Below are 25,004 nucleotides of genomic sequence, written 5' to 3'. Positions count from 1 at the left end.
TCCCACATAGAAACAACCTCCTGAAGTACTCTTTCTATCATCAGCATTCCCTGCCCAATCAACGTCAAAGTACCCAGCTAATACATCACTTGTGTCCTTGCTGTATCACACACCAAACTCAGCAGTGGTTTTGACATACTTTATAATTCTTTTTAAAGCAGTCATGTGGAACTCCTTGGGATTAGCCTGATATCTAGCACACACTCCAACACTATAACTAATGTTAGGTCTACTAGCAGTAAGGTAAAGAAGACTACCTATCATACTTCTATATAGAGAAGGATCAACACTTTTTCCTAACAAGTCAACAGTGAGTTTAACATTGGGACTCATAGGGGTTCTAATAGAACTAGCAGATTTTAAGCCAAACATTTTCACAAGATTCTTAGCGTATTTAGATTGAGATAGGAATATACCTGAATCTTGTTGACGAATCTGCAACCCAAGGAAGTGAGTCAGCTCTCCAATCATGCTTATCTCAAACTCGGCCTGCATAAGTTTTGAAAAACCATGAGCAAGTTCGTCCTTAGTTGATCCAAAAATGATGTCATCAACATATACTTGAGCAACTATCAGCTCACCATCTTCTCTTTTGATGAAGAGAGTTTGATCAGCCTTTCCACTTATGAACCCATGTGACACAAAGTATTGTGTAAGCCGATCATACCAAGCTCTGGGGGCTTGTTTTAACCCATAGAGTGCCTTCTTGAGATACAATACATGATCTGGAAAATGTGGATCAATGAACCCTTTTGGTTGAGCCACATAAATATCTTCTCTAAGAAGCCCATTTAAGAAAGCAGTCTTTACATCCATCTGATAAACCTTGAACTTCAATTGGCAAGCCAAAGCAAGGAGAATTTTGATGGACTCCATACAGGCAACTGGAGCAAATGTTTCATCATAGTCTACTCTTTCCATTTGTGAGTATCTTTGAGTTACAAGCCGAGCCTTGTTACGGATCACATTGCCTTCATCATCAGTCTCATTGTGGAATATCCATTTTGTGCCAATGATATGTTCATCCTCCGGTCTAGGTACCAAGGTCCAGACATCATTCCTCTGAAATTGAAGCAGTTCATCATGCATTGCTTCAACCCAACTTTCATTCTGAAGAGCTTCTTCAACTTTAGTGGGTTCAACCTGTGACTAATAACAAGAATACGACACAAAGTTAGCAACACATTTATCAACTATACATTTCCTTAATGTGAGTTCATTCATGTTTCCCACAATATCTTTTGGAGGATGATTTTGCTTAATCCTGGAGGAAGGTCCTTTCTCCTCATGGGATTCAGAATCTGGTGAAGTGGTTATATCTGCGGAATCTTCCACAACATTAGGAGTACCTAGAGTACTAGGAGATACAGGTTCTTGTTCAACAATTTCTTGAACTACTCTAGGCTCAAGAGGAATAATTTCTCTAGTTAGTTCCTCAATACCTTTTTCAGAACTGAAGTCTGAAGACTCATCAATAACAACATTCACTGTCTCCATTACCTTCATGGTTCTTTTGTTGTATACTCAATAAGCCTTACTTGTGGAGGAATAACCCAGAAATATTCCTTCATCACTTCGGGAGTCAAACTTTCCCACATTCTCCCTATCCTTTAGGATGAAACAGGTACTTCCAAGGATCCTGAAGTACTTCACATTAGGCTTCCTACCTTTCCATAGCTCATATGGAGTTTTCTTGGTACCGGGTCTAAAATACACCCTGTTAACTATATGACATGCAGTGTTAACGGCTTCTCCCCACAAGTTTCTAGCCACATTCTTATTGTATAACATGGCTCTGGCCATCTCCTGAATCACCCTGTTCTTTCTTTCTACTACACCATTTTGCTAAGGAGTAATAGAAGTAGAGAATTCTTGAGAGATACCTATTTTTTGTGCAAAATGACTCCATATATGAGTTCTCGAATTCTTTACCATGGTCACTTCGAATTCAATCAATTTTCAAACTCTTTTCATTCTGCAGTCTTGTACACAAAGTTTCAATGTGCTCAGGAGCATCAAACTTAGATCGTAGAAGAATGACCCAAGTGTACCTAGTAAAGTCATCTACAACGACCATGATGTATCTCTTACCACCAAGAGACCCGGTTCTGGTTGGACCCATAAGATCCAAGTGTAGATGCTCCAATGGTCTAGATGTAGTTGATGTCTGAGTGCCAGGATGCTTAGCTTTTGTCTATTTTCCTAACTGACATGGTCCACATATCACATTGCTCATTCTACTAAGCTCTGGTATCCCCAACATTGACTCATGCTTAGATACAATAGAAAGATGTTTGTAGCTAGCATGTCTCATCCATTGATGCCATAGATCTTCATTTGGTAAACGAATGCTATTACACAAAATATCAGTATTAGGAACTAGTCCATAACAGTTGTCAAGAGTGCGAACACCACTTATGAGTTTCTTTCTAGACTCATTCATGACAAGACACTTTCCCTTGGAGAATAGCACCATAAAGTCTTGATTGCATATCTGACTTATACGCAGCAGGTTCACCCTTAGACCTTCTACATATAGAACGTTTACAATGTCCGACAGTCCAGATAGAGAGATGATTCCCTTTCCTTTAATCTGTGATTTGCTCCCATCACCAAAAGTGACATTGCCACCCTTTTTAGACTCAAAAACCTTGAAGAGAGATCGGTCTCCAGTCATGTGTCTACAGCAACCACTGTCTAGGTACCACAAACACGTGTCCATCACTTTAAATGCAGACTTCATCATAAAACACACTTCGTGCTTGGATGACAAATCAGTGGGAATGGTACTTTCCCTCAACTGCCTTATATGAGCTAAGCCTTTAACTTTCACTCTTCTCGGACAAACTCCTTTGCACATCTTCATTTTGAGACAGTCTAGTTTCTTCTTAGTCAAACTGAGATATTTTCCAATGGTCATTAGAAGAGAATTCAAATAACTCTTAAACTTGTATTTTCTGAAACACTCAAACAAATAGAGATTAGAAAAACAAGATGTATTTGAAAGCAAAGATCTTTTCAAGCCAGTAACAGCCATGACAACAGGGGTCAATGGATCAACACAGCAAAGATTAAACCTAATCAGAGTGTACCCGCTTTGATACCACTTAATAGGCCACAAATTGAATGACCCCTTGTGATAGAAATTAATTAATTAATTAGGCCAAGTTATTAATTAATCAATTTATCATGCAAATGCGTGGTAGCACAAACAAATCACCAATAAACTAATTATGCAGCGGAAAATAAATGATACAGTGATTTATTTACAAATGGGGAAAAACCTAACGAGAAAAACCCTACCGGGTGATTTTCAGGTCACCACTCCCGAAACTCCACTATTATCATAACAAGCGGTAACAAGCAATGAATCCCAAGTACCTTACCAACTGATAGTTAAACCCTTACCCCAATACCCAATTGGATTTGTTCTGCAGTGACAGTTCCCCTTTCTGATACACGGCTCCAAAGTACGTGACTAACGGTTGCGCGGATCCCAGTATGCGACTTCAAAACACCAATCTGAAAAGATTGTTGGCTGCAAAGTTCTTCAGTTCGTCCACACGAAGAAGATCAGGAAGATGCTTGGTCATAAAACCCTACGGTGCAAATACACAGCAACATCTTCAAGAGAAAGAGATGAACTAGGTCAAGAACCTTGTTTCCAGTCACAATTTGCTTGAATAGAGTTTGCTCAATGCTTGTGCAACTTGTATACCATTTTACGGCTCTTAAAACAATCCATTTATATGTCTAGGGTTAGGAGAAAAGAAGACCCAAAGATAGATTCACGGATCCCAAGAAAATCATAGTTGAATTTTGAAATTCTTAAACCTCGACAGATAGGAGGTGTCGAGAAGCTATTGACCAACTGTCGAGCTTTAATGAATTTGCACTCTCGCTTGATTTCTTGAACAGACTTGAAGGTTTCAACACTTGATCTTGAAACGTGGTTTCTTGAAGTATTTAAACACATCCTAAATCTATCCAAATACAAGTAAAATGTGTTATGTCAAAGGATAAGTCAATTACATAAAATCATGACATATGTTTTATAACATGAGAAACATATATGTCATAGCAGTTTACACTTTCTTTTGGATGTTTAATGTGTTACAGGCCTCTAGTTGAGAGTGGGAAGAACCCCAAAAGTAAATCAAGTACGGAGCGGAGGATATTGAACGAATGTTGGGTGAATTTTTTGAGGGAAAGAACTTGAATGAACCCAAGCAGTAGATTTGATCTCTTTCTCATTCTGTGTTTGTGAAAATGAAGATGATACGGGCCATTAACCTCTGCTTTGGTGGTACACATCACTCTCCTTTTGTAGGGAGTTGTGGTTCAGTTCCCGAGAGGTGCCTTTTACATTGTCATGCTTCTACTCCGCATTATAGGTAATTAGATGTGTGTCTACCTGTTGTTGGAAAACGTTGGTGTTGGTGAAAAGAATAAAAAGAAAGCAGTTTATATTGTATGCAATCGCTATGTAAACTACTGAATAAGAGTTTGACTGTCTTCATTCTTTCACAAAATGCCTGTGTACTTTGGTTTGGTGGTGATCCATTATATATTTGTACCTGTTATATTTAGTTATTTACCGCAAATGTTGTTATATAGAAGGGATTTCAGTTGTGAAAGAGGCCAATTTGTCTTGACCAACAAATGAATGTGGATTCTTTTGCTAAATTTTCGTAAACATTAAATTGTTATATAAAAAATTAAAAAAAAAAATGAAATGAAATACAGGAATAATTGTAAAAATAGTTTCCTCTACTAGAGGTGAATTTAACAATCAATTGATGTGCTACAAATGCTTTTGTTATGTATTATTGGAGTCCATTTCTTAATGGTGTGGCGTGCTTACAAATATATATATATATATATATATATATATATATATTTAATTTATTTATTTATATAACTTGGGAGCAACTATAATTGGGGAAAGAAACTTGAACTTTGGACAACTTTCTTGAAAACACTAAAAGATGTAAGTGGAGCTACAAACACTTTTGTTATATTTTCAAATGCAGCTTAACAAATTCTAGTTTGTCCAAAAAGAAAAAAAAAAAAAAAAAACGCACTGTACGCAAAAACAAGCAACTAGAAAAAGTCGGAACTTTAATTAAGCTTGTTAACATTACACACAATTGACTCTAACTTGAGCCCATGTCCCAACTAATAAATTGCGTATCCACTGGGTAAAATCCTGATCATTTATTAAAATAAATAAATAACTGAACTGTATTTTATTTCAAGTAGAAGTTTGATACAAATTGCCTTAAAAAGCAACTTTGAAGAAATGTATTATAGAGAATTTTGCTCTAGTAAAAGTGGATCTTTGCTCAAGTGATAAAGATAGTTCACTCAAATGAGTGAATCTCGGTCATGCGAAATATTAAAGTAACTCGATACTTCACCTATCATTTGTTCAAGACTCGTTTGTGCAAGATTGTTCTATAGATAAAAGGAAGCCACACATTGAGCTTTCAAAGAAATCCATGGGTCTTCTCTCCTTGTGCTTAACTAAGAAAAACCTTCTTGTAAGTTGTAAACTAAAATCCTTCATGGTGAGGTTCACTGCAACAAAATCTTCTAGGAGATTCTGTGAGTGCTAGAGGTTTTGTCTGTTTTGATTTCCGCAAATAAAGAGTTCATGGAGAAGATTCACTTAGCAAGACTGTAGATGTTTTAGGATCACTAAGATAAAAAGGCAAGTGGGGAATTTGCAGAGTTTGTAATAGAGAGTCTAGCCATACAAATATTTTGTAAGTTGATTATTTTAATTGCTTTTCCTATAGTGAATTTTCTACAAGATTTTGTCCTCGAAGTAGTATTTCCAATGAAAAAGTTTTTTGTTTTTCTACTTCGTTATCAAATTTGGAGCCTTACATACATTGCTTTCATATTTATTACTTTTAGATTTAATATTGATATATGTGGTCAACTGTTTATAGGTGTGGTTTAATTCATATCATGTAAGATTTATCACTAAATTCAATAATTCCGTTGAATAAATCACATAGGGTCTAAACTTTTTCACAATGAACCAAAGCAAACAAATAAGTGAATTTGTAGCCATTAAATTAGTAAATGACTTACCAATAGCCTTGTACCTCAATTGGTTGACACTTCCAACGTTCAAATTTTCCCTTCCCATTATAACTATTATAAAAAAATACCTCTTAAAATTGAGAATAGTAGCATATCAAATTGGACCATAAGCAACATATGATATCAAAGATTCCTATTATATAAATAAATAAATAAAATAGTTTTTAAATGATGGACATTGATAACCTTGTAACCTAGGTAAAGTCCTAATGTTGAGGGGGTAATCTACTGAAATATTAAGTAGTATTCTATCCATCCCCAAGTAACTAAAAGAATAAATATTAAACAATAACATAGATGTATGGTTTATATAATGAAATTATAATATGTACAAGACTAAAAAATCACAAAGTATGTAATTGGAGATGAACATACAGTAGTAAACTTCCAAGAAAAAAAATAATAATAAGAAAGAAAAATCTTCATGTTTGGATAGTATATGCCAATTATTAACAGGACACCAATACATCATATAGCACAATTAATGAATATGTCAAAACCAACGCTTCATTTTCCTATCGAAGATGTTAGGTCTGTAAGTTGATTTGGCCATGTCAATAAGAAGGGGGAACTGCATCAATACAAAGAGGGTGATAGGAATACTAGCCAAACAAATGACAGGTTTGAAAATCCAAGATTGTTCATGTAGCATAAGAAAAAGAGCAGTAGAAAAGGCTGTCATCATGGCTGCAATAGAGAAGAAAAGGGTGGAAAGGCCTATTATCATCTTTCTCGGCAAGGACTCAAGGAAATCTTCTTCTGCATAACGAGATGTGAGGATGCCCAAAAACATCAAGACTGAAGTTGAGGAAGAAAAAAGTGAGAGAGCATCGGCTACTATAAAGACCATAAATAATTTTTTATGTAAAAAAATTGGGAAGCCATTATTTTGGTCATTACCACCTGGAACGGTAAATATTACAGCAAACATAATGGTAACAATGAGAGCACCCACCACAGTACAAGATGTTGCTGTGTCCTTCATCCATTGCTCTCCGTCTTTCCTCATGTCCTTGTGGTTATTCGTAAACAATTCTCGGGGAGTAAAATTCTCCTTGTTTAAAAATCCCAGAGCCCTGGAAGGAGCAATGCTCTCCACCTCCTACATTTGTTAAACAAAATCTTAGAAACCAAAATAAAAATATCGCAACATTAGAAAGACAAAAATTTACCTCATTCATATATTATCAATATGACATCTTTTCTTTGATGTAAACAATACCAAAAAAACTACTTCGTTTCAAGTTAATAAAGAAATGTCTGCCAAACTATGTCGTTCTAATAAAGCCAAAATACACATGACACCAAACGGTTGCATTCCACTAAAGAATAAGTAAGCCATGCGAGCCACACGTGTGATAAAGCTTCGTCGTTTCGAAAAGTACTAGACATGAGTTATAACAGAATTGTAACTGACTTTCTCACATGTGATGCCAAGGCTAATCCAATAGTAACACGTGGCTCAAGTGGTTGCCGGCATAGTTTGTAATAGTACATGTGTAAATAATACTACGACATAGCTAGTTTGGAATAGTATAGATATAGCAACAGAGTCCCTCTTGTAATCTTATCTTAATTGATTCTTTTTCTGAATAAGAAATCAGTTTATTTACACTTGAGCCTTGAGAGAGAGAGAGCGAGAGAGAGATTTTATAAAGTGAAAGATTTATACTTCAAGAATAAATAAAATAAAAAATAAAAGAAGAAGAAGAAGAAGACAATTGAATTAGTCCAAGACAATTGACTTGTGTGTTGTTAAGTTTTGTATTGTGTTGGCATATTTACTTGTAATCATGTTTAAATATTTTGTATTTTGCATTTTTTGCATTTTTTTTTTTTATTTGTGTTGAGGATTCAAGAATTGAATTTGTACTGCAAATTTGTATTCATAGTGGATCATTTTTAGATTAAATTCCGCAAAAAGGTTTTATTGCCAAGTTCCCGGGTTTTTTTCTTCAATAATATATGTGGTGTTATCTTGTAGTTTTTTTTTTTTTTTTTTTTTTTTTTTGCCCTCGTGGTCAACTTCTTTTTGTTACTTCATATGCTTTTAATTGTTGTTGATACCATATTTTGTTTGCCCTCAATTTGCGTGTCAGATCCTGAAAAATCCAAAAATATTGTTTTCTCTTTACAAGGCCACGAGAATATCTAGAATGACATGGCCTAACCCATTCAGGCACCGAAGCACCCGAAGTGTCACTTTCGGCTAAAATGCCCTAATCAACCCTAGGTTTGACCAAATGTCAAACGAGGTCAAAACCCTCACAAAACAACATTTTTGACAATTTTACATCAAACCCGAGCTTCTTGGAAATTTTTAACAACTTTGACCAAGTTTGACCCGAAGTCGTCCCACGTAGGCCCAAAAACCCTAATTTTGATCCAACTATTAGAACGGGTTGAAACCAATGCCATTGTGAGGATTATAAAATTCTCATTCCAACGACTGTTCATCGGTCGAAATCGGAGTTAGAACAGCCAAAATATCATGAAAACCGAGATGACACACCGATCGATGCACCACTAACTTCCAAGAGCCATAACTTTTGATCCTACTGTTGGATTTTCTACCCAATCAGAGGCCTTTTGAGTCAAGGGTTGCTGCCTCGAAACACGTGCCGAGGCTATAAATAGCCCTACAGACCCCTTAGACGTGGAAGAGATCACATTTTTCTGAATTTCTATTCTCTACTTGGTTTCTTTACACGTTTTTTCTCTTCCAAACACCGAAAAACACACAAAAAGCACCTAAAAACACATCAAAGCTTCTTGAATCTTTTCTCTTCACCAAAACACAAGGTATTGTTCTTATACCCAATCTTCCTTTCCTTGGTTCTACACTTTGGATTTGGGGTTTAAGAGTGTGGATGTAGCTTTTCTAGCTATCATCCACACCCCCAGCCTTCTAAATCTTTTTCTAGCATGTATCTTCCTATTTTTGCTTAAAGAACATGATTTATTGCTTTCTTTAGCATGTTTCTCGCTTTATTTGTGTTTCTAGCTTAAATCTCTTTGCTTGTACACCTTATGTCATGTTTCATGCTTAGATCTACGCTTTTACATGCTTATATGTTTAGATCTACATGCTTAGGGTTTTATGCCATGCTTTCCTATGTTTTATGCATCTTTTGTTCTAGGTTGATGCTAGGGTTATATGTTCACATGTTTGTATGACGTTGTTGGCTATGTCTTGTTCGGATTTATGTGTATATGCACTTTTTGCCATGTTTCATGCTTAGATCTACATCCGTACACGCTTATATACTTGGATTTAAGTTCTCCCATGCTTTTATGCTCGCATTCACATGCTTAGACGTACATTTACATGTTTACATGCATGTTTCTATGCCTATATGTCTAGATCTATGTTTTCACATGCTTGTGTGCTCAGATCTATGTTCTCTACATGTTTTGTGCTATCTTCCATGTGCTTGTGCACTCTCTGCCATGTTCATATGCTTAGACCTAGGATTTGTTTGTCATGCCAAGTGCTATTGTAGCCTTCTTGTTCCTTTTATCGCATTTTCTTGTGTTTTGGCCTAATGGTTCGGACCCTATCTAGACCCTATGGTCTTTGTCATCATCCATGTACCATGGCACATATCAAAACGGTTTGGATCATTCCTATTTGCATGTCTATGCTTGCTTGCTTCTATGCTCTATGCTTGTGTTAGCCTCTCTTGTTATAGGCTTTGCCATGTTTGACACCCTTAGCGGGTTTGTGGTTGTATGGTTACATCCGACACCCATGAGGCCTTGTATGGATGTAACCATTTGGGAGGCATCGCCATGATGTCGATTGCTTCGTACATGTCCATGCATAAGTCTTGTTTGCTAGTGTGTTGTCCATGCTTCAACAAAATGAAGTTATGGACATCCGATCCAAACCCACATTTGTCCCTTGCGGAAACTACCTTTTGCTTGCTTTCTTGCATGTTCACCTTTTTGTCACCTTGCTTTTTTGTTTGTTTGTATGTCTTACTTGTCTTATCTCCTGCCACATGCTATGCTTGCCATGTCTATCATGTTTATCTACTTTATGCCTCCTTCATATGCACTTTGCATGATTTCCTTCCGTTACTTATCTACTGGTTTCTTGTCTTTGCCTTTGCATGTATACACATGGAGCGAGGACGCTTGGAGCAAGGGCACGGTCTCCCAAACACAAGTAAAAAGAGGAAAGGATGCAAGCATGCAGATATAAGCCAAGTGGCTGTAGTCAGTAGATTTAGGATTTCAGCCTCTCCCATTTGGTTATGTACTCATTTAAACCCTATCCTTCCCCCTCCCTTTCTTTCTTAGATGGTTTGTATTAGGAATATCATGCCATGTACCATTCGTTCTCATCTCTAAAGTATGGCGACCCCTGTTTATTTTCTTGCACTTATATTTTGGGCCATACTCTAAGGATGTAGGCATTTATTTTCCTGCTCTACGTGCTTGCATTGTGCATTATGTATGTATATATACCTGCTCGCCCCTTTCGGTGTGATCGTTACAGTCCATGTCACCTAAGGCAAACGATGCCTAATTTCCGCTGCAAAAGTAAGGTGATGTGTAGCCAAATTTTCACCGTGGAAATCTGGCACTCAACTCGAATGCCATAGGAAAGTATAGATTGGGACCACGCCATTTCAAAAGCCAAACCTCAAAGCCCCTTATGCATGCAATGCCCGAAAGCCAATGTCGAAATCATGTTTTCACTGCCAATCTCGGAAAATTAAAGTTTTATCAAAATAAAAGACTGTCCTTGGACACGCGTTGTGGGTGCCTAACACCATCCCCACACGTAACCAAACTTCCGGATCTAAGAATCAAGATCTTTTTGCCACCCATATTAGATTAGGAAAAATTCCATTTTTCTTAACCTAGGATTGGTAATAAAATCAACTAGACACAAGTGACCAATTACACCTTAGAAAAACCCAATGATGGTATCGACTGCACTTATCTTTGCCAATCCCTTAAAATTTGGCCTAAATTCCTACCATAAAACCAAATGTAGACCTACCTTCCTCCACTGAGAGAGAGAGAGAGAGAGAGAGAGAGAGAGAGAGAGAGAGAGAGAGAGAGAGAGAGAGAGAGAGAGAGAGAGCACTCGAAGCTCCGTGTGAACAACAGCATATTATCAAGAGGGGCCTCCAACAAGCCCTGTGTGCATAGGAGCTATCGCCATGATGGGTGGTCGAACAAAGGCCCATGACAACGACGACGGTTTTCTGCCGCTCCGTTCCAATCGAGGTCGGGCATCGACAATCTGTTACGATCAAGACCAGGCCTCGACAACTATTTACCTTGATGTCCATGAACATTGAAATCACTTAAATTCAGCATTAATTTTTAATTTAGCTTAAAAGTAATTAAGGCATAAATTTAAGATTTAGGGTCTAAATCATTACCTAAGTTGGATTAGGTAATTCTCAATCTCAAAAGAGAAAGTGCTGCAAAAGCCTTACTTCGAAAACTAATTATACTACATTGACTCTTTTTCTTCTTCTTTTTTTTCTTTTTTTGTGGATAATTTCATAGTTATGACAATAGATGAGGGAGAATTTGAATAGTGGACGTCTTCATTGGAAATAACAGGCGGTGCAAATTAAGCCGAAAGGCTCTTGCCTACATTATCTCCTTAGACCCTCTAAGATTGCAAAATTTCAAAATATTTAAAGATCAATAACTATTTTATTTATGCCAAAAGTTTTGTAACTCAATTGTCACATCTTGATCTTTTTCAAGAACACATCTAGAACTCAAATCACATCATCCCAAATTTTCAAATTATCAAAAAAGTAGACTTGTCCCAACTCTCCGTCATCTTGGAGGTTTTTGTGATCTGATAACTTTTTTTTGTTTGGGGGGGGGGGGGGGGGTGGGGGAGGGGGAGTTTGTTGTTCACTTTAGAGTTGAAACTAACAAATGTTTTACACTTGCCCGAATGGTTTACAAACTAGTGTTACTTCTCACTCTAGGCCTAATAAATCAGGGGGGGGGGGGGGGGGGGGAGTTTGTTGTTCACTTTAGAGTTGAAACTAACAAATGTTTTACACTTGCCCGAATGGTTTACAAACTAGTGTTACTTCTCACTCTAGGCCTAATAAATCAGTTTAAAACATTTGTCAATCTCAACTCTCAAGTGGAAATCCACCCCCCTCCCCCCAACAAAAGCCTCCAAAATGATGATGTTATGATGAAGTTATATATCCTTAAAATCTTCAAAATGACCATATACCCTTTTAACCTTCAAAATGATCAAAAACCCTCAAACCTTCAAATAATCTAAATATCCCCTTAGAATATCCAAAATGACAGAATACTCTCAAAACCTTCAAAATGCCCTTGAAACCTTCAAGATAAATACCCTTAAAACCACAAAATTGATAAAAATACCAATTGTAATCCTCTAAATTAAGACCCAGTAAACCTAAAAAATTAAATGACCAAAAAAAAAAAATACCCTAATGTCTTCAAAATAACCAACATAATTTTAAACCAAACACAATAACCAAAGTAACCTACAAAATGGTGAAAATAATCTTGACATCTCCAATGACTAAAATATCATCAAAATCTCTAAAATCACTTAAAAGCCCCTACAACCTCCCAAAATTATTCCAAAAAAATAAAAACAAAAACGAAACCCTTGAAGACCATTGAACAACAAAAATTCCTCATGAACTTTCAAAATAATCAGGTTATTCCTCAACTTTAAGAATCGCCTTTAAAATTTTAAAAGTAGTACAAAATCAAATTTTAAGAGCCTTTTATAAGTTTCAAGCGTTTGTAATTTTGCATGTGAATCTGTAAGTTTATTTGATAGTTTTTATTAATTGTTTTAGCATTTCTTTGTTGTTGCACTCTTATTTTGGTTGTTGTTTATATTAGTGTAATTCTCAAATATTTTGTTTTGATCGTGTTTTTTAGGATGGTTTTAGTTTTCTGTATTTATATTTTGAAGTAATGAATTAAAACTTATTATCTAGTATCTACATAAAAATATAGACAAATTTTGTAAATTTCAGTACCAGCGAAAGTACTACTCCAAAAAATATTCACAAGTGCCACAGTAATATTTTGTACCCTACTATTACTGCTTGTTTAATAACTTTAATAGTTTAAGTGTAACATATAGCCAATAGTTAAAGACCAAGAAATTGAAAGTGAGAGAGAGAACCTTAAACCATTGTAGTTCCCTCTGCATCTGCAAAGCTGCACCTGGGATGTCATTAAGTGAAGTAGAAGGTGCTAACATCCTGGCCATATGTAATAAGTTATTACGGTAGATGGAATCTATAGAATCTACCAAAGACTTTTTCAAATCAAGACCATAGATAAGGCTAAAGATTTTGGCATGACGATGTTGGACAGCAACCGAAAAAATGTTTCTTGAGTTTTTTCCATTGCTCCACACAAGTTGTGGATCCGCTTTCACTATCTCAAAAACAAACTCAAAATTCCCTTCCTTGGTTGCACGGAGGATGGCATCAGAAACCCTACCAGTTACCCTTTGTTGATGATTTGAAATCGACATCGCGTCTGTCATGCGACACAGGAGTTCATGGGATCGGAAGTGGGCCAACTTCATTTCATATAGATGCTTGATACCTTGGGTTAATAATCAAAACATTGACAACTTAACTATATTATAAAACAAAACCAAAAGAGAAAAAAAGAAAAGAAAAAAAGAATCTGTTTTGCTCGTAATTATCTAAGCTACCTTAAAGATTAAAGCACTCCAATTTAAGATGAGCTTGGGAATAATATCTACAACTCTCATTTACTTCGTCTCCTTCATTTACTTAGCAGAAAGAAAAGAATTTCAGATCCCGTAGACTTAGTTTTTTATTTTTATTTTTTATAATTGAATAGTTTGAAGGAAAGTTTCAATCTGGAATGTCTTTTTGGAAATATAAAAACTAAAACTAAAACTAAAACACAAAAACACAAAACATTCCTTCCTGTACTTAAAATGACTTAGTTTAATAGTCTCAAAATATGAGAAAGTACCTGTGCATATAATAAGTAACAAAATTACCTAATAAGTTAACAGTATTATTTTTTAGGTGAGCTTTAGACTAACACCTACAAATCCTATCCACTTGTATTCTTCATTTTCATTAGGTGAAAATAAGCAAGTAAAAATATTTAAAAATATATATATTTAAAATTGGAGGGAATGTAATAAAGAACCAATGAAAGTGAATGTGATGTTAATATTTTTAAAATGGAAGGAAATGTAAATTTAAAGGAACCAATTGGAAGGAATGCAATGTGAGATTTTCAAATATAAAATTAATTCAGGTAGAAATACGAAATTTGAAACAAATTTTAAGTTTCGATTATGACGGGAATGTAATGTAACTTTGAAAAAAATAATAACAATTTAAAATTAGTTATTTAAGTAAATATGTTTGTTTCCATTATAAAACAAATTTTTAATAAAAAAATATCCAAACTAGAAACAATTAAAAATTAGTTATATTATTCTTAGTTGATGTCAGTCTATGAATTTTGTATTGTCAAACATACAAAAGAAATTAAATTAAAGTGCAAAACTTATGGCCTGTTTGGAAGTTTAGAGAAGGAGGAGAGTAGAGGGGAGTAGAGGGGAGAAGAGTAATGGGAAGGAGAGTAGAGGGGAATGGTTCCCCTCCACCTTGTTTGGATGTTTTAAAAATTAAGATAGAGAGGAGAGAAAATGATTTAAATAGACAAATTTACCCCTATTTGAAAATACACTTCCAACATTGGTCTATTATTAATCTAGAAGGGGTAAATTGGGAAATTTATCTAGTCAATAATTTATCTACTCTATTCTCCCTCCAAATCTCTCCAATTTGGGGGAATTAAAAATGAGAAGTTAGAGTTGGTTAAAACCCCTCCAAACCCCTCCCCCTCCTTCTTTAAAAAACTTCCAAATAAGGTAATTAAATTACTCTCCCTCCATCTACTCTACTCCCCCTCTATTTTTAAACTTCCAAACAGGCCATTAGATACAGTTTTTTAGGTTTAGTACATTAGGGTGATCTAATTAAATTTAATCCCATAGTTATTAACAAATAAATTTAAGTACAATAGGGTGTTACTATTTTAATATATATATATATATATATATATATATATAACTCAATACAATTATATGTTTGAATTTAATTATGTAATCTAATTATTGTACCTAAGGATTTATAAAAAAATTGAGTTCTAAAGTACAATACCCAAGAGAGTTCGGAGATTTGAAACTAGTCGGCTCAACGAAGATAGCCCTGCAATGTAAGCTAAATTGTGAATTTGAAAATTATATTCATGAAAATAAGAAACGCGGTAAGCATTATAAATGTAAAACCCTAAATTTTAATCCTAATTTAAAATTAAATACTAAAATTTAAATTTCATTATTTTCCACTGTATAGTTTTACATTGTTATGAAATGCTTTCATTACAGTTTTCTATGACGAAAGGGAATCATGGAGTAGTAATTATTGAAAAAAAAAATTAGAAAATTTGATTGTCAATGTTAGCATTCACATTGGTCTGAAAAAAAAAATCAAAAAATTTGATTGTCAATGTTAGCATTCACATTGGTCTGAAAAAAAAAATCAAAAAATTTGATTGTCAATGTTAGCATTCACATTGGTCTCCCTAAAATAGGATAAGAGAATTTAGAGAATGAACGCTCCTTCCCCACCCCCCCCCCCCCCCCCAAAAAAAAAAAAAAAACTCTCACATTGGCTCCCCTACACATCACCTAAATAAACATTTTGTTAGCATTTACACCAACTTATGCAGAAATTACTGTTTATTTTAGAATAAAAGCCTATTTTTACTATTTTGGCTAACTATTTTCAAAGTATCCACATCTAATTTTCTATTATACATTATTTCATTGAAATATCATTGTTCTTGATTTTTTAAATTCTCTCTCTTTACACAAAAAAGACATCATCCACTTTGTCTCTCTTCACCCTGGGAAAAAGCCCCCCAAAAAAAAATTAATAATAATAATTTGTTTTGCATAAGCTACAGTTACTTTTATATTTGCCCAAACACACTAGCAAAATCATATTTTGCATAACCGTTTCATGATATGATATGGCTGATTTTTGGACTTTATTGACTATATGTTGAACTTTATGCTATTCTACATGAATTGGTACGAATGCAATACTTCTCTAGATTCAGGAAAGCATTGTTTATTCTCAAAATCTTATATATATATATATATATATATATATTTTTTTTTTCTTATAACTAGGAAAAAAAATGGTGCTTTGCATTGTTTTAAAAACTGGAACGATCAAAGAACCGAAAATGTATCAGTTCTCAGTTTTTGACTAGTTTTGGAGGTTTTGAGTAGACCAAATTATAGTTCGATTCTTGGTTGAACTTGCCGATTCAGTTAGCCTAGTCCTGTTTTTAAAATTATAGTACGGTATTTTGAAAAGTGGGTTGAATAAAAAAAATTAAAATTAAAATAAAATAAATTATAAAATTGGGATTTTGAAGTTGATATTTTGAAAAATTGTTAGCAAAAATAAGAAAAATAAATTCTTGTCTAAACTTTGGAGAAAAATTTGGAGACACAAGGCATGCTCTTTCACAATCCAAATCTTGAGAAAAGGAGCTTTCGACAGTGACATACCTGATGCACTAGTATCTTTATCATTGCATCGGTTTCCCGCTAGTTTTTGAATGTTCAAACGAATTTCCTCAATGGGACAAGCCGATTGAATATGAATACCTTTAAAGGAAAAAAAAAAAAAGGCACAAAATTATATAATTCAAGCTTCAATATGCCCTAGCATAAATTGATATTTTCAAAAATAAAATTAATTACAATTTGGCTTTATTTTAGGAGTAGTGTTTAACAGTTTATTACATAAAAACTGGTTTATGCACTTTTATACACATCCAAAAAAGTAGGATATAAAATCACGATTTCCAACTTATGAGATGTGTTTAAAACTATAAAATAGTTTGTATACAACAAAGTTAACTCTTATTATTCTCAACCAAAAAAAAAAAAAAAAAAAAATCTTATACTAAATTACTAAACTGCAATGTTCATAAGGCAACACATATAGAATCAAGACAGCTACTAATTATATTAGTGGGATGATTTCTTCAAAATATTGATTGGCATAGTTTAAATATTAGAAATTTGGAATCCAAAGTAATACAGTAAAAAATATTAAAATCTATAGGCGACATAAGTTTTAGTTGCGGTGTTTTTTTTAAAAAAAAAAAATAAGTTATCGTTGTGGCAGGAACGTCCCATTAACAATTCTGGGGTGCTACCCACTTTATGTTTAATTTTTATTTGTTTTTTTTTATAACTGAATAGTTTGAAGGAGAGCTTAAATCTAAAATGATTTTTTGGAAATATAAAAAGAAACGAGTCACAAGACTTTTGGCAAAAATGTTATCCATTTTATTTTTAACATGTACTTTTAACTATCTCAATTAATTTATAAATAAGACAGACATCTTTTAAATTCGGTTAAAATTATTAGTCCAAAGACTCCCCTCCCTCCATTTACATTCAAAGTAGCCATGCATATATGGGAAGATATAGAAAGGACCTATATTTTGTGTCAAAATTTTTTACTTTTTTTTTTGTTGCAAATAAACTAAATTTTTTTTAATAAAATAAATGAGCTTTTAATGTCTGTTTTGAACAATTTATCTAGTTTTATACTAAAGATTTTACACTGAAAATACCGTAAATAAAAACAAAAATCTGATCAATTTTTTTACTAAAAGTATGGCAGCAGAAAGTACAATGAGACACTAGGGCCCACAATAAACGAAAAGAAAAGAAAAGAAAAGAAAAGAGACTTTGGTTTTTTGAGCAAAACACATAAAATCAAACCTACAAAAAGTTAATTGGAGCTGACTTTGTGACCAAAACTTTGCAGTAGAATACGTGTAACATGGAACGCTAAGAGCATCCACATCCGGATCTCAAATCCTATCCTATTTTACCATCCCAAAAAGCTACTTTATTACTTATACCATACCATTTTTCAATATACCCAACATCCCAACTTTTATTTTCCTATCCTACTCATTAAAATAATATTTTTACACAATAAAATAATATATCCTTAAACCCAAATAAAAACAAAAACCCAACCAACTGCTGCCACCACTACCACGAAGAACATACCCAAACTATTCATTTTCTTCAAACCCCAGAAACACCAGCCAGAAACTCATGGCCATCCAAACCCAGAAACCCATAGGTTAACAAAATTAAAATCAAAATCGGACTCCATTTCCACACACACACAAACGATTCACAAACGATTCACAAACACCGCCAACACACACAAACCCAGCAAACTCCATTTCCACCACGACCCGCCAACACACACCCACACACACAAATGATTCACAAACACCGAAACAAACCCAGCAAACAACCCAACAAATGATTCACAAACACCGAAACAAACCCAGCACGCACCGAAACCCACCATCAAACCCATCGGAAAAAGGCACAACCACCGGACCTAAATCCAACCACCCAACGCCAACCCAAACACCACCCAAACGCCACCCAAATCCGACCCAAACCCAGCAAACAAACCCAGCAAACAAACCCAACAAATGATTCACAAACACCGAAACAAACCCAGCACGCACCGAAACCCACCATCAAACCCATCGAAAAAAGGCACAACCACCGGACCTAAATCCAACCACCCAACGCCAACCCAAACACCACCCAAACGCCACCCAAATCCGACCCAAACCCAGCAAACAAACCCATCGGAAAAAGGTGAAGACCCACCCTCTGCCCAAACAAACCCAGCAAACACCGAAACCCACCATCAAACCCATCGCGCTGACTTCCAACCACCGGTCTCCACGCCGATCTCCACCGCGCTGACTTCCAACCACCACGCCCATCGCAGCCGCGCCACCACGCCGATCTATAAATCCGATCAGGCGTGAGCTCCGGTCTGGCTTGGTGATCTGGCTTGGTGATTTGGCGAGAGAGAGAGAGGGGATGAGAAACAGAGAAGGAAGAGAGCGAAAAGAAAGAGCAAAAATGAGAGAGGTGATCTGGCTTGGGTGATTTGGCGAGAGAGAGAGAGGGGATGAGAAACAGAGAAGGAAGAGAGAGAAAAGAAAGAGCAAAAATGAGAGAGGAGAGAGAAATTACCGGGTTTAAAACCGTTGGTGAGCATTAAAAAATATTTTTTCTTTATACCATTCAGCTACAGTACCATCTTACATTTGAGATGGTACTGTAGCTAAATCCCAAATTTAAGAATGGCATATGCAATATAGCCTTCCCACTGTTGAGTAGTTTTGGGGCTTAATGCCAAATGTTCTTAACATTTGGCATTTACAAGCCCCACTGCTGATGCTCTAAATGCAAAAAGCTTGGGTTTTTGTGCGACTCGCTTGGAGCTAATAAATAATAAATAAGTTTTAGCAAAAAGCCCATAAAAAGCGGGTGCCAACATATCCGTATCCTTTTGTAGCACATTTCATATATAAGTTAGAAAAACTATAACTTTTGATAAACACTATACAAATAAGCTACTAAAATAAGTAAATCTCCTATTATCAAAAATAATAATAATAATAAGTAAAAATCAAACAAACACATTAATATAACCGATTAAGTGACTTTTTTTTTTTTTTTTTTTTTAAATCATCTTTTTAAGCAATACACTTAACCAAAAAAATACTTCTTAAAGTGATATAATTGCGTGGTTAAGGTATAAACAAGTTAATTAGTAATTAATATTAGTTATATTTTGTATGTGCTGACTCACATTCTCTATCACTTTCTTTTACATTTATAAAAATAATAAATTATTAGAATGTTATATATTGATTTTCGATTAATGTTAGTGTTACACGTCATAAAATATAAAATATTATTTTGTACACACTATAAGCACATTAAAGGTATGGAAACTCATTCATCCAGAAAAAATAAAAGTAAAGAAACTCTTTAACCAACGTTATGAGAGATTTTCCCCTAAAAAAAGTTATAAGAGATTTAAAAATGATTTTTTAATTAAAACTCTAATATAAAAATTTTCTATATATCTAAAGAAAAAATTATTTGTATATTTTAAAATATTTTGATCATTTATCATAATTTTTTGTATTAATAATAAAAATAAGGTATTGTGCTTATACCATGCGACTTGACTTAAGTATTATCTATTGTAAGACGTTCTTTTTCAATGTATTGCTATATAAACATTAAATTATTAAGTTAGTTTGTTATAAATTAAATTCTACTTAAATTTTTCAAGAAATGTAAAATATAATTCTAATTCTAATTCAATTACTAAAACTATCAAGAATTTTAAAGAAGTTTCACAATTTATTATAAATTATAATATACACTAATTATTGATTTTGATAAAAGCAAAATTTACACAATTTATTATTTAAATAAATTAGGTAAATTATATTTTTAACTCTATAATTCTATTATCTATTTAATGTTTTAATTTTAAATATTTTATTAAAATATTTTCTTTGAGTTTTCATTTAAGTTTGGATTAACTAATACTTTGCATATAGATATATGGTAATGAAAATGAAGTCATTTCACCTGTCTTTATAAGAATTCTAACAAATTTAAAATAAGATTCACAAGCCAAAAGCATTTTAGCTCAATTGGTTAGTATTTTGGTATTTTCAAAATATCAAAGATTCAAATTTCCCCTGCTTGTTGTAACTATCGAATTATCCCCCCAAAAAAATTTCACATTACATATTAATTTAAATAAATTAATATCTTTCCCAAAAATTTAAATTAGGATTTCTATTTCAAAATAGATACACAAAATTATTGATTATAGAAATAGTTTCTTTAAAAAATCCTCTTAGTTTTTCTAATTCTTGCATGATTTTTTCCATAAGCACGTCAAAATTCATTCTTTGAAATGCTAATTTTCACTTATAATGCTATTAAAGAGATCAAAAATTTATTAACGTAAAATATTACCCTTTTTTTAAAAAAATTTTGAATAATGTTTAAGACTGTTAATACTACTTGATTTTTTAGAATTTTTATTTGGTATTTTGGCTTATGAATGACATGGATAATCTAAAATATATTCATATTTCAATTGATTTATCAAAAAATATATATATTTATATTGCAATTGATAAAAATCATTTTCATTACGTCAAAATGGTACTATAGTACCCCTACAAGTGTTACCTAATGCAGTATTAATAATGTTGTGTGTTACAAACTATTAGATATGTTGTTTAACAGCCAAGAGTATTGTAACTTAATTAATTGGCATCTCTTTTTTTCTTTTTTCCTAATTTGGTAGTTACAATAGGGATGGAGGGTTTGAACCCAAATGTATTCAGGTGCCAAGGTGCCAACTAATTAAGCTATAAGCCTCTTGGAAGCACCTCTTTATATTTTTAAAAAATAGATACATATAAAGTTCACATCTATCTTCCCCTAGTGTAACCATCCCATTAGGGGGGAAAAGATATGGATTTGTAAATTTGGATATAAAGAATGGAAAGATATGATATTCCAAGTTTCAACCAATTATTGGATGATTCAAAGTTCAAACACATTCACCCAAAAAAAAAATTCAAATACACCCCCTCCCTACCCTTCCCTCTTAAATGGGCCTCTTGTGATGCCTAGAGCACCATCGCTTCTCTTATCCCCTATTTTGGGCTAGATTGGATCTACAGATGGAATAGATGTGCTTAGCCCTCAAGGGCCCCTTTTCTCATAGGTTTTTATTTTATTTAAACAAGGGGATATCATCACATAGTTCATCCATCTATATACATACATACATACATACATATATATATATATATATATATATATGTTAATAGGCAAAACTTAGAGAAAATCCAATAAGATTCTACAATCGAAGTCCGATTTGGCGTCATACGTTCTAAATTATTTATTTTTAAAAAGAATTTTATTTCTTAATTTTGAAGTCAAATATGAGACCACATCATAAATATTCATCCATGTGAGTTATTGTGTACAAAAACCAAAGAACTAAGAATTAATGAACATAAAATGAATGAACAATTTACATTTTCTACCTAATAATATTCTGACAAGACTTTTTAAAGAGTTGAAAAAAAATATAAAAATGACTATCAATCATCTTAATGTATATTTTTTAAATATATCCATGCATATGAATAGGGTTACAAATTAGTCTATATATATCTAAAAACTAAAGAGTAACATTTATTATTACTACGCTTCAGTTGAGCCACATTAGTAGCCACGTCATTATCATTTTTTAATTTTTTTTAATTTTCCCAATGTATATATTTTTAACATTTACTCATTTAAGGTGACTTAAAAACTCAATTATTTCAAAATTAAAATTTCTTTTAACCATTATATTTATTATTACTTTTCTAACATTTCTCCCTTCCTTTTACCTTTTTATCTCCCCACAACTTTCTACTTTAATATCACTGCACTATCTTTTTATCTTCCTTTATTTTGACTCTTCTTATTCTCATCATTTTACTATAAATTTGACATTTTTCATTCCATTCTATGCATGGATTTTTCACACAAAAAAGGTTACCCCTCTCTCTCTCTCTCAATTTGTTTTTCATTTTTTGTATTATTTTTTATTTTTATTACATCCATACTTTAGGTTGATGAAGTTTTTTTGTTAGTTAGAACTCTACTTTTGGTTAATGCGATTCAGTTTTTTATTTCAAGTTGTCATCTTTTTTATTCTCTTTGATTGTTAAATATTATCCTACTGCATTATATATATATATATATATATATATATATATAGTATATAATAATATAATGTTATTATATTACAAAACATGACTAAATTTGATGTTTATTGCTATATATTTTATTGTTACTTTTTTTTCTTATCAATACTTAAATTCAGACACTTCCTCCATATCATTAAATTATGTAGCACATATCAAGAAAATGGCTAGACACACACTTGCCTTCCTTTACCATACATTAGGGAAATCAAAATATTTGTGTGATAAAGAGTTATATAATTCATAATTTAGATAGCATTCTTTGAATGTATCAAGGCCTATAGATTGAGCAATTTATAGACTTAAAAGGATATTGAGAGTGTACTTTTTGAATCAAGACTAAAAGAATACGGACTACTATATATGATTTAAATAAAAACCTTTATCTTAGATATACTAATTTTGTTTGCCACAAATTTAATAATTTTATATTATGTAATTGTATCTTCTTTGCTTCTTCTTCTTCTTCATCTTCTTCTCAAAAATATTAATGTATCATCTTTAAAGGATGTCAACAATATCAATCTTAAGGGAAATACATAAAATATTGAGAAAATATTTAAACCTTTCTATTTTTTATATCATTAATGTGTTTTACAGCTACCACATGTGGTAACTTGAGTATTAATATTCTTAAGTTGTTTATTTAAAAGAGAAAAAAAAAAAATTTAAAAGTTTGTCACAAAAGAGGAGTTCATGTAAAGGTTTTTTTTTTTTTTTTTTTTTTTTTTTTTTTTTTTTTTTTTCAAAATGAATTACCTATTTTGTAAGGGTGAAACCATTCACAACAATATTTGCATAGTTATATAGTTCTAGTTAAAGCAATCAACCATTCTTTTAGTCTTCAAAAAACATATATCTGCCAGTGATTAAACGTTCATTTTAGGTAGTTTTATCTTTTCATATAATTTTACCTTTACATATTCATTTACTTTAATTTAGATTTTTCTCAAAACACAAAAAAAAAAAAAAAAAAAAAAACCCTTTAATTTAGATATTTATAAGTAAACAATGAAATAATGATTCATGAAGAATCAAAAACAAAAAAAAGTATTATGTATACATATCCATCTTGTGCGGTTGTAACTCTGCATATAATTTTGCATTTATATATTCATCTACTTTAATTTGCATTTATATATTCATCGACTTTAATTTAAATGTTTATAACTAAATAATGAAATCTATGAACAAGATAATTATAAAAAAGAAAAAATCATATACCTACTCTTGTCACCAAATTGTTTTCAAAAAAAGGCTTTTTACATTTCCTTCGATTTAAAAAAAAAAAAAAAAAAAAAAAAAAAAAAAAAAAAAAAAAAAAACTTTGACATACTACTAACCACACCACTTCATACGTTAAAAAAAAAAAAAAAAATTAAGGCTCATTATTACTTCCATTAAGATATTTTAGATGTCTTAATTGATTAAGACCAGACAAGAGAAATGTCTTTCATATTTTCTTGAAAATGAAGAAAAGAAAAAACCCTTTCACATACCACTAATGTAACTATATCTATAACTATTTAAGACATCCATGATATCTATTTCTTATAGATAACCATAAAAATTAGTAACATACAAAGTTATAAAGAATAAATGAATGAAGAAAAAAAGAAATGAAATCAAACGTCAATTAGTAACCATTAAATGGAAAATAAAGAAGTGGCCAAGAAAGTAAAAAAATAAAATAGAGATGACCATATAGAGGACATTAAAAAGTTTATAGTGCAATAAAATCAACCATTATATCGACTTAATTAAATATAATAATACAAAATTTAAACTTAAAACTAATTAAACTCTAACTAGGGAAATTATATTCCTATCCTAACTAAAAATGAGATGTTTTCTAGTAATAATAGAAATTATATAAGAAATAAAGATGGAAAATTTCATTTCATTTATCTCTCTCTCTCTCTCTCTCTCTCTCTCTCTCTCTCTCTCTCTCTCTCTCTCTCTCTATATATATATATATATATATATATATATATGTCATTGCTATGCGAATCATCAACCAAATAATGGTAAAAAAAAAAGGTTATAGATTAGATCATGAAAAATATAATAAAACTAATTTAAAAAATAAAAACTCTCTACAAAGTTTA

The 25,004-nt window shown here is 32.6% G+C and overlaps 2 protein-coding genes across 2 annotated transcripts in view; both read right to left on the bottom strand.

Moving 5' to 3' along the window:
• LOC126722286 (ankyrin repeat-containing protein ITN1-like) overlaps positions 1-25,004 on the bottom strand; it is a 135,946-nt gene that overhangs the window by 96,519 nt on the left and 14,423 nt on the right. The gene's annotated exons all lie outside the window — the stretch shown is intronic.
• LOC126722284 (ankyrin repeat-containing protein ITN1-like) overlaps positions 6,459-25,004 on the bottom strand; it is a 29,606-nt gene continuing 11,060 nt past the window's right edge. The window contains exons 6-9 of the mRNA XM_050425443.1: positions 16,754-16,852; positions 15,330-15,377; positions 13,289-13,719; positions 6,459-7,216 (exon numbers count right to left, since the gene is read on the bottom strand). Of these exons, the coding sequence (XP_050281400.1) occupies positions 6,608-7,216; positions 13,289-13,719; positions 15,330-15,377; positions 16,754-16,852 (1,187 nt within the window). The 3' untranslated portion in view covers positions 6,459-6,607. The remainder of the gene's footprint in view (positions 7,217-13,288; positions 13,720-15,329; positions 15,378-16,753; positions 16,853-25,004) is intronic.

Source organism: Quercus robur, chromosome 4 (genome assembly GCF_932294415.1).
Source record: "Quercus robur chromosome 4, dhQueRobu3.1, whole genome shotgun sequence".
Taxonomy (NCBI): Eukaryota; Viridiplantae; Streptophyta; class Magnoliopsida; order Fagales; family Fagaceae; genus Quercus; species Quercus robur.
Note: the sequence above shows the minus strand (reverse complement) of the source record. Positions and strands in the feature narration are given on the sequence as shown.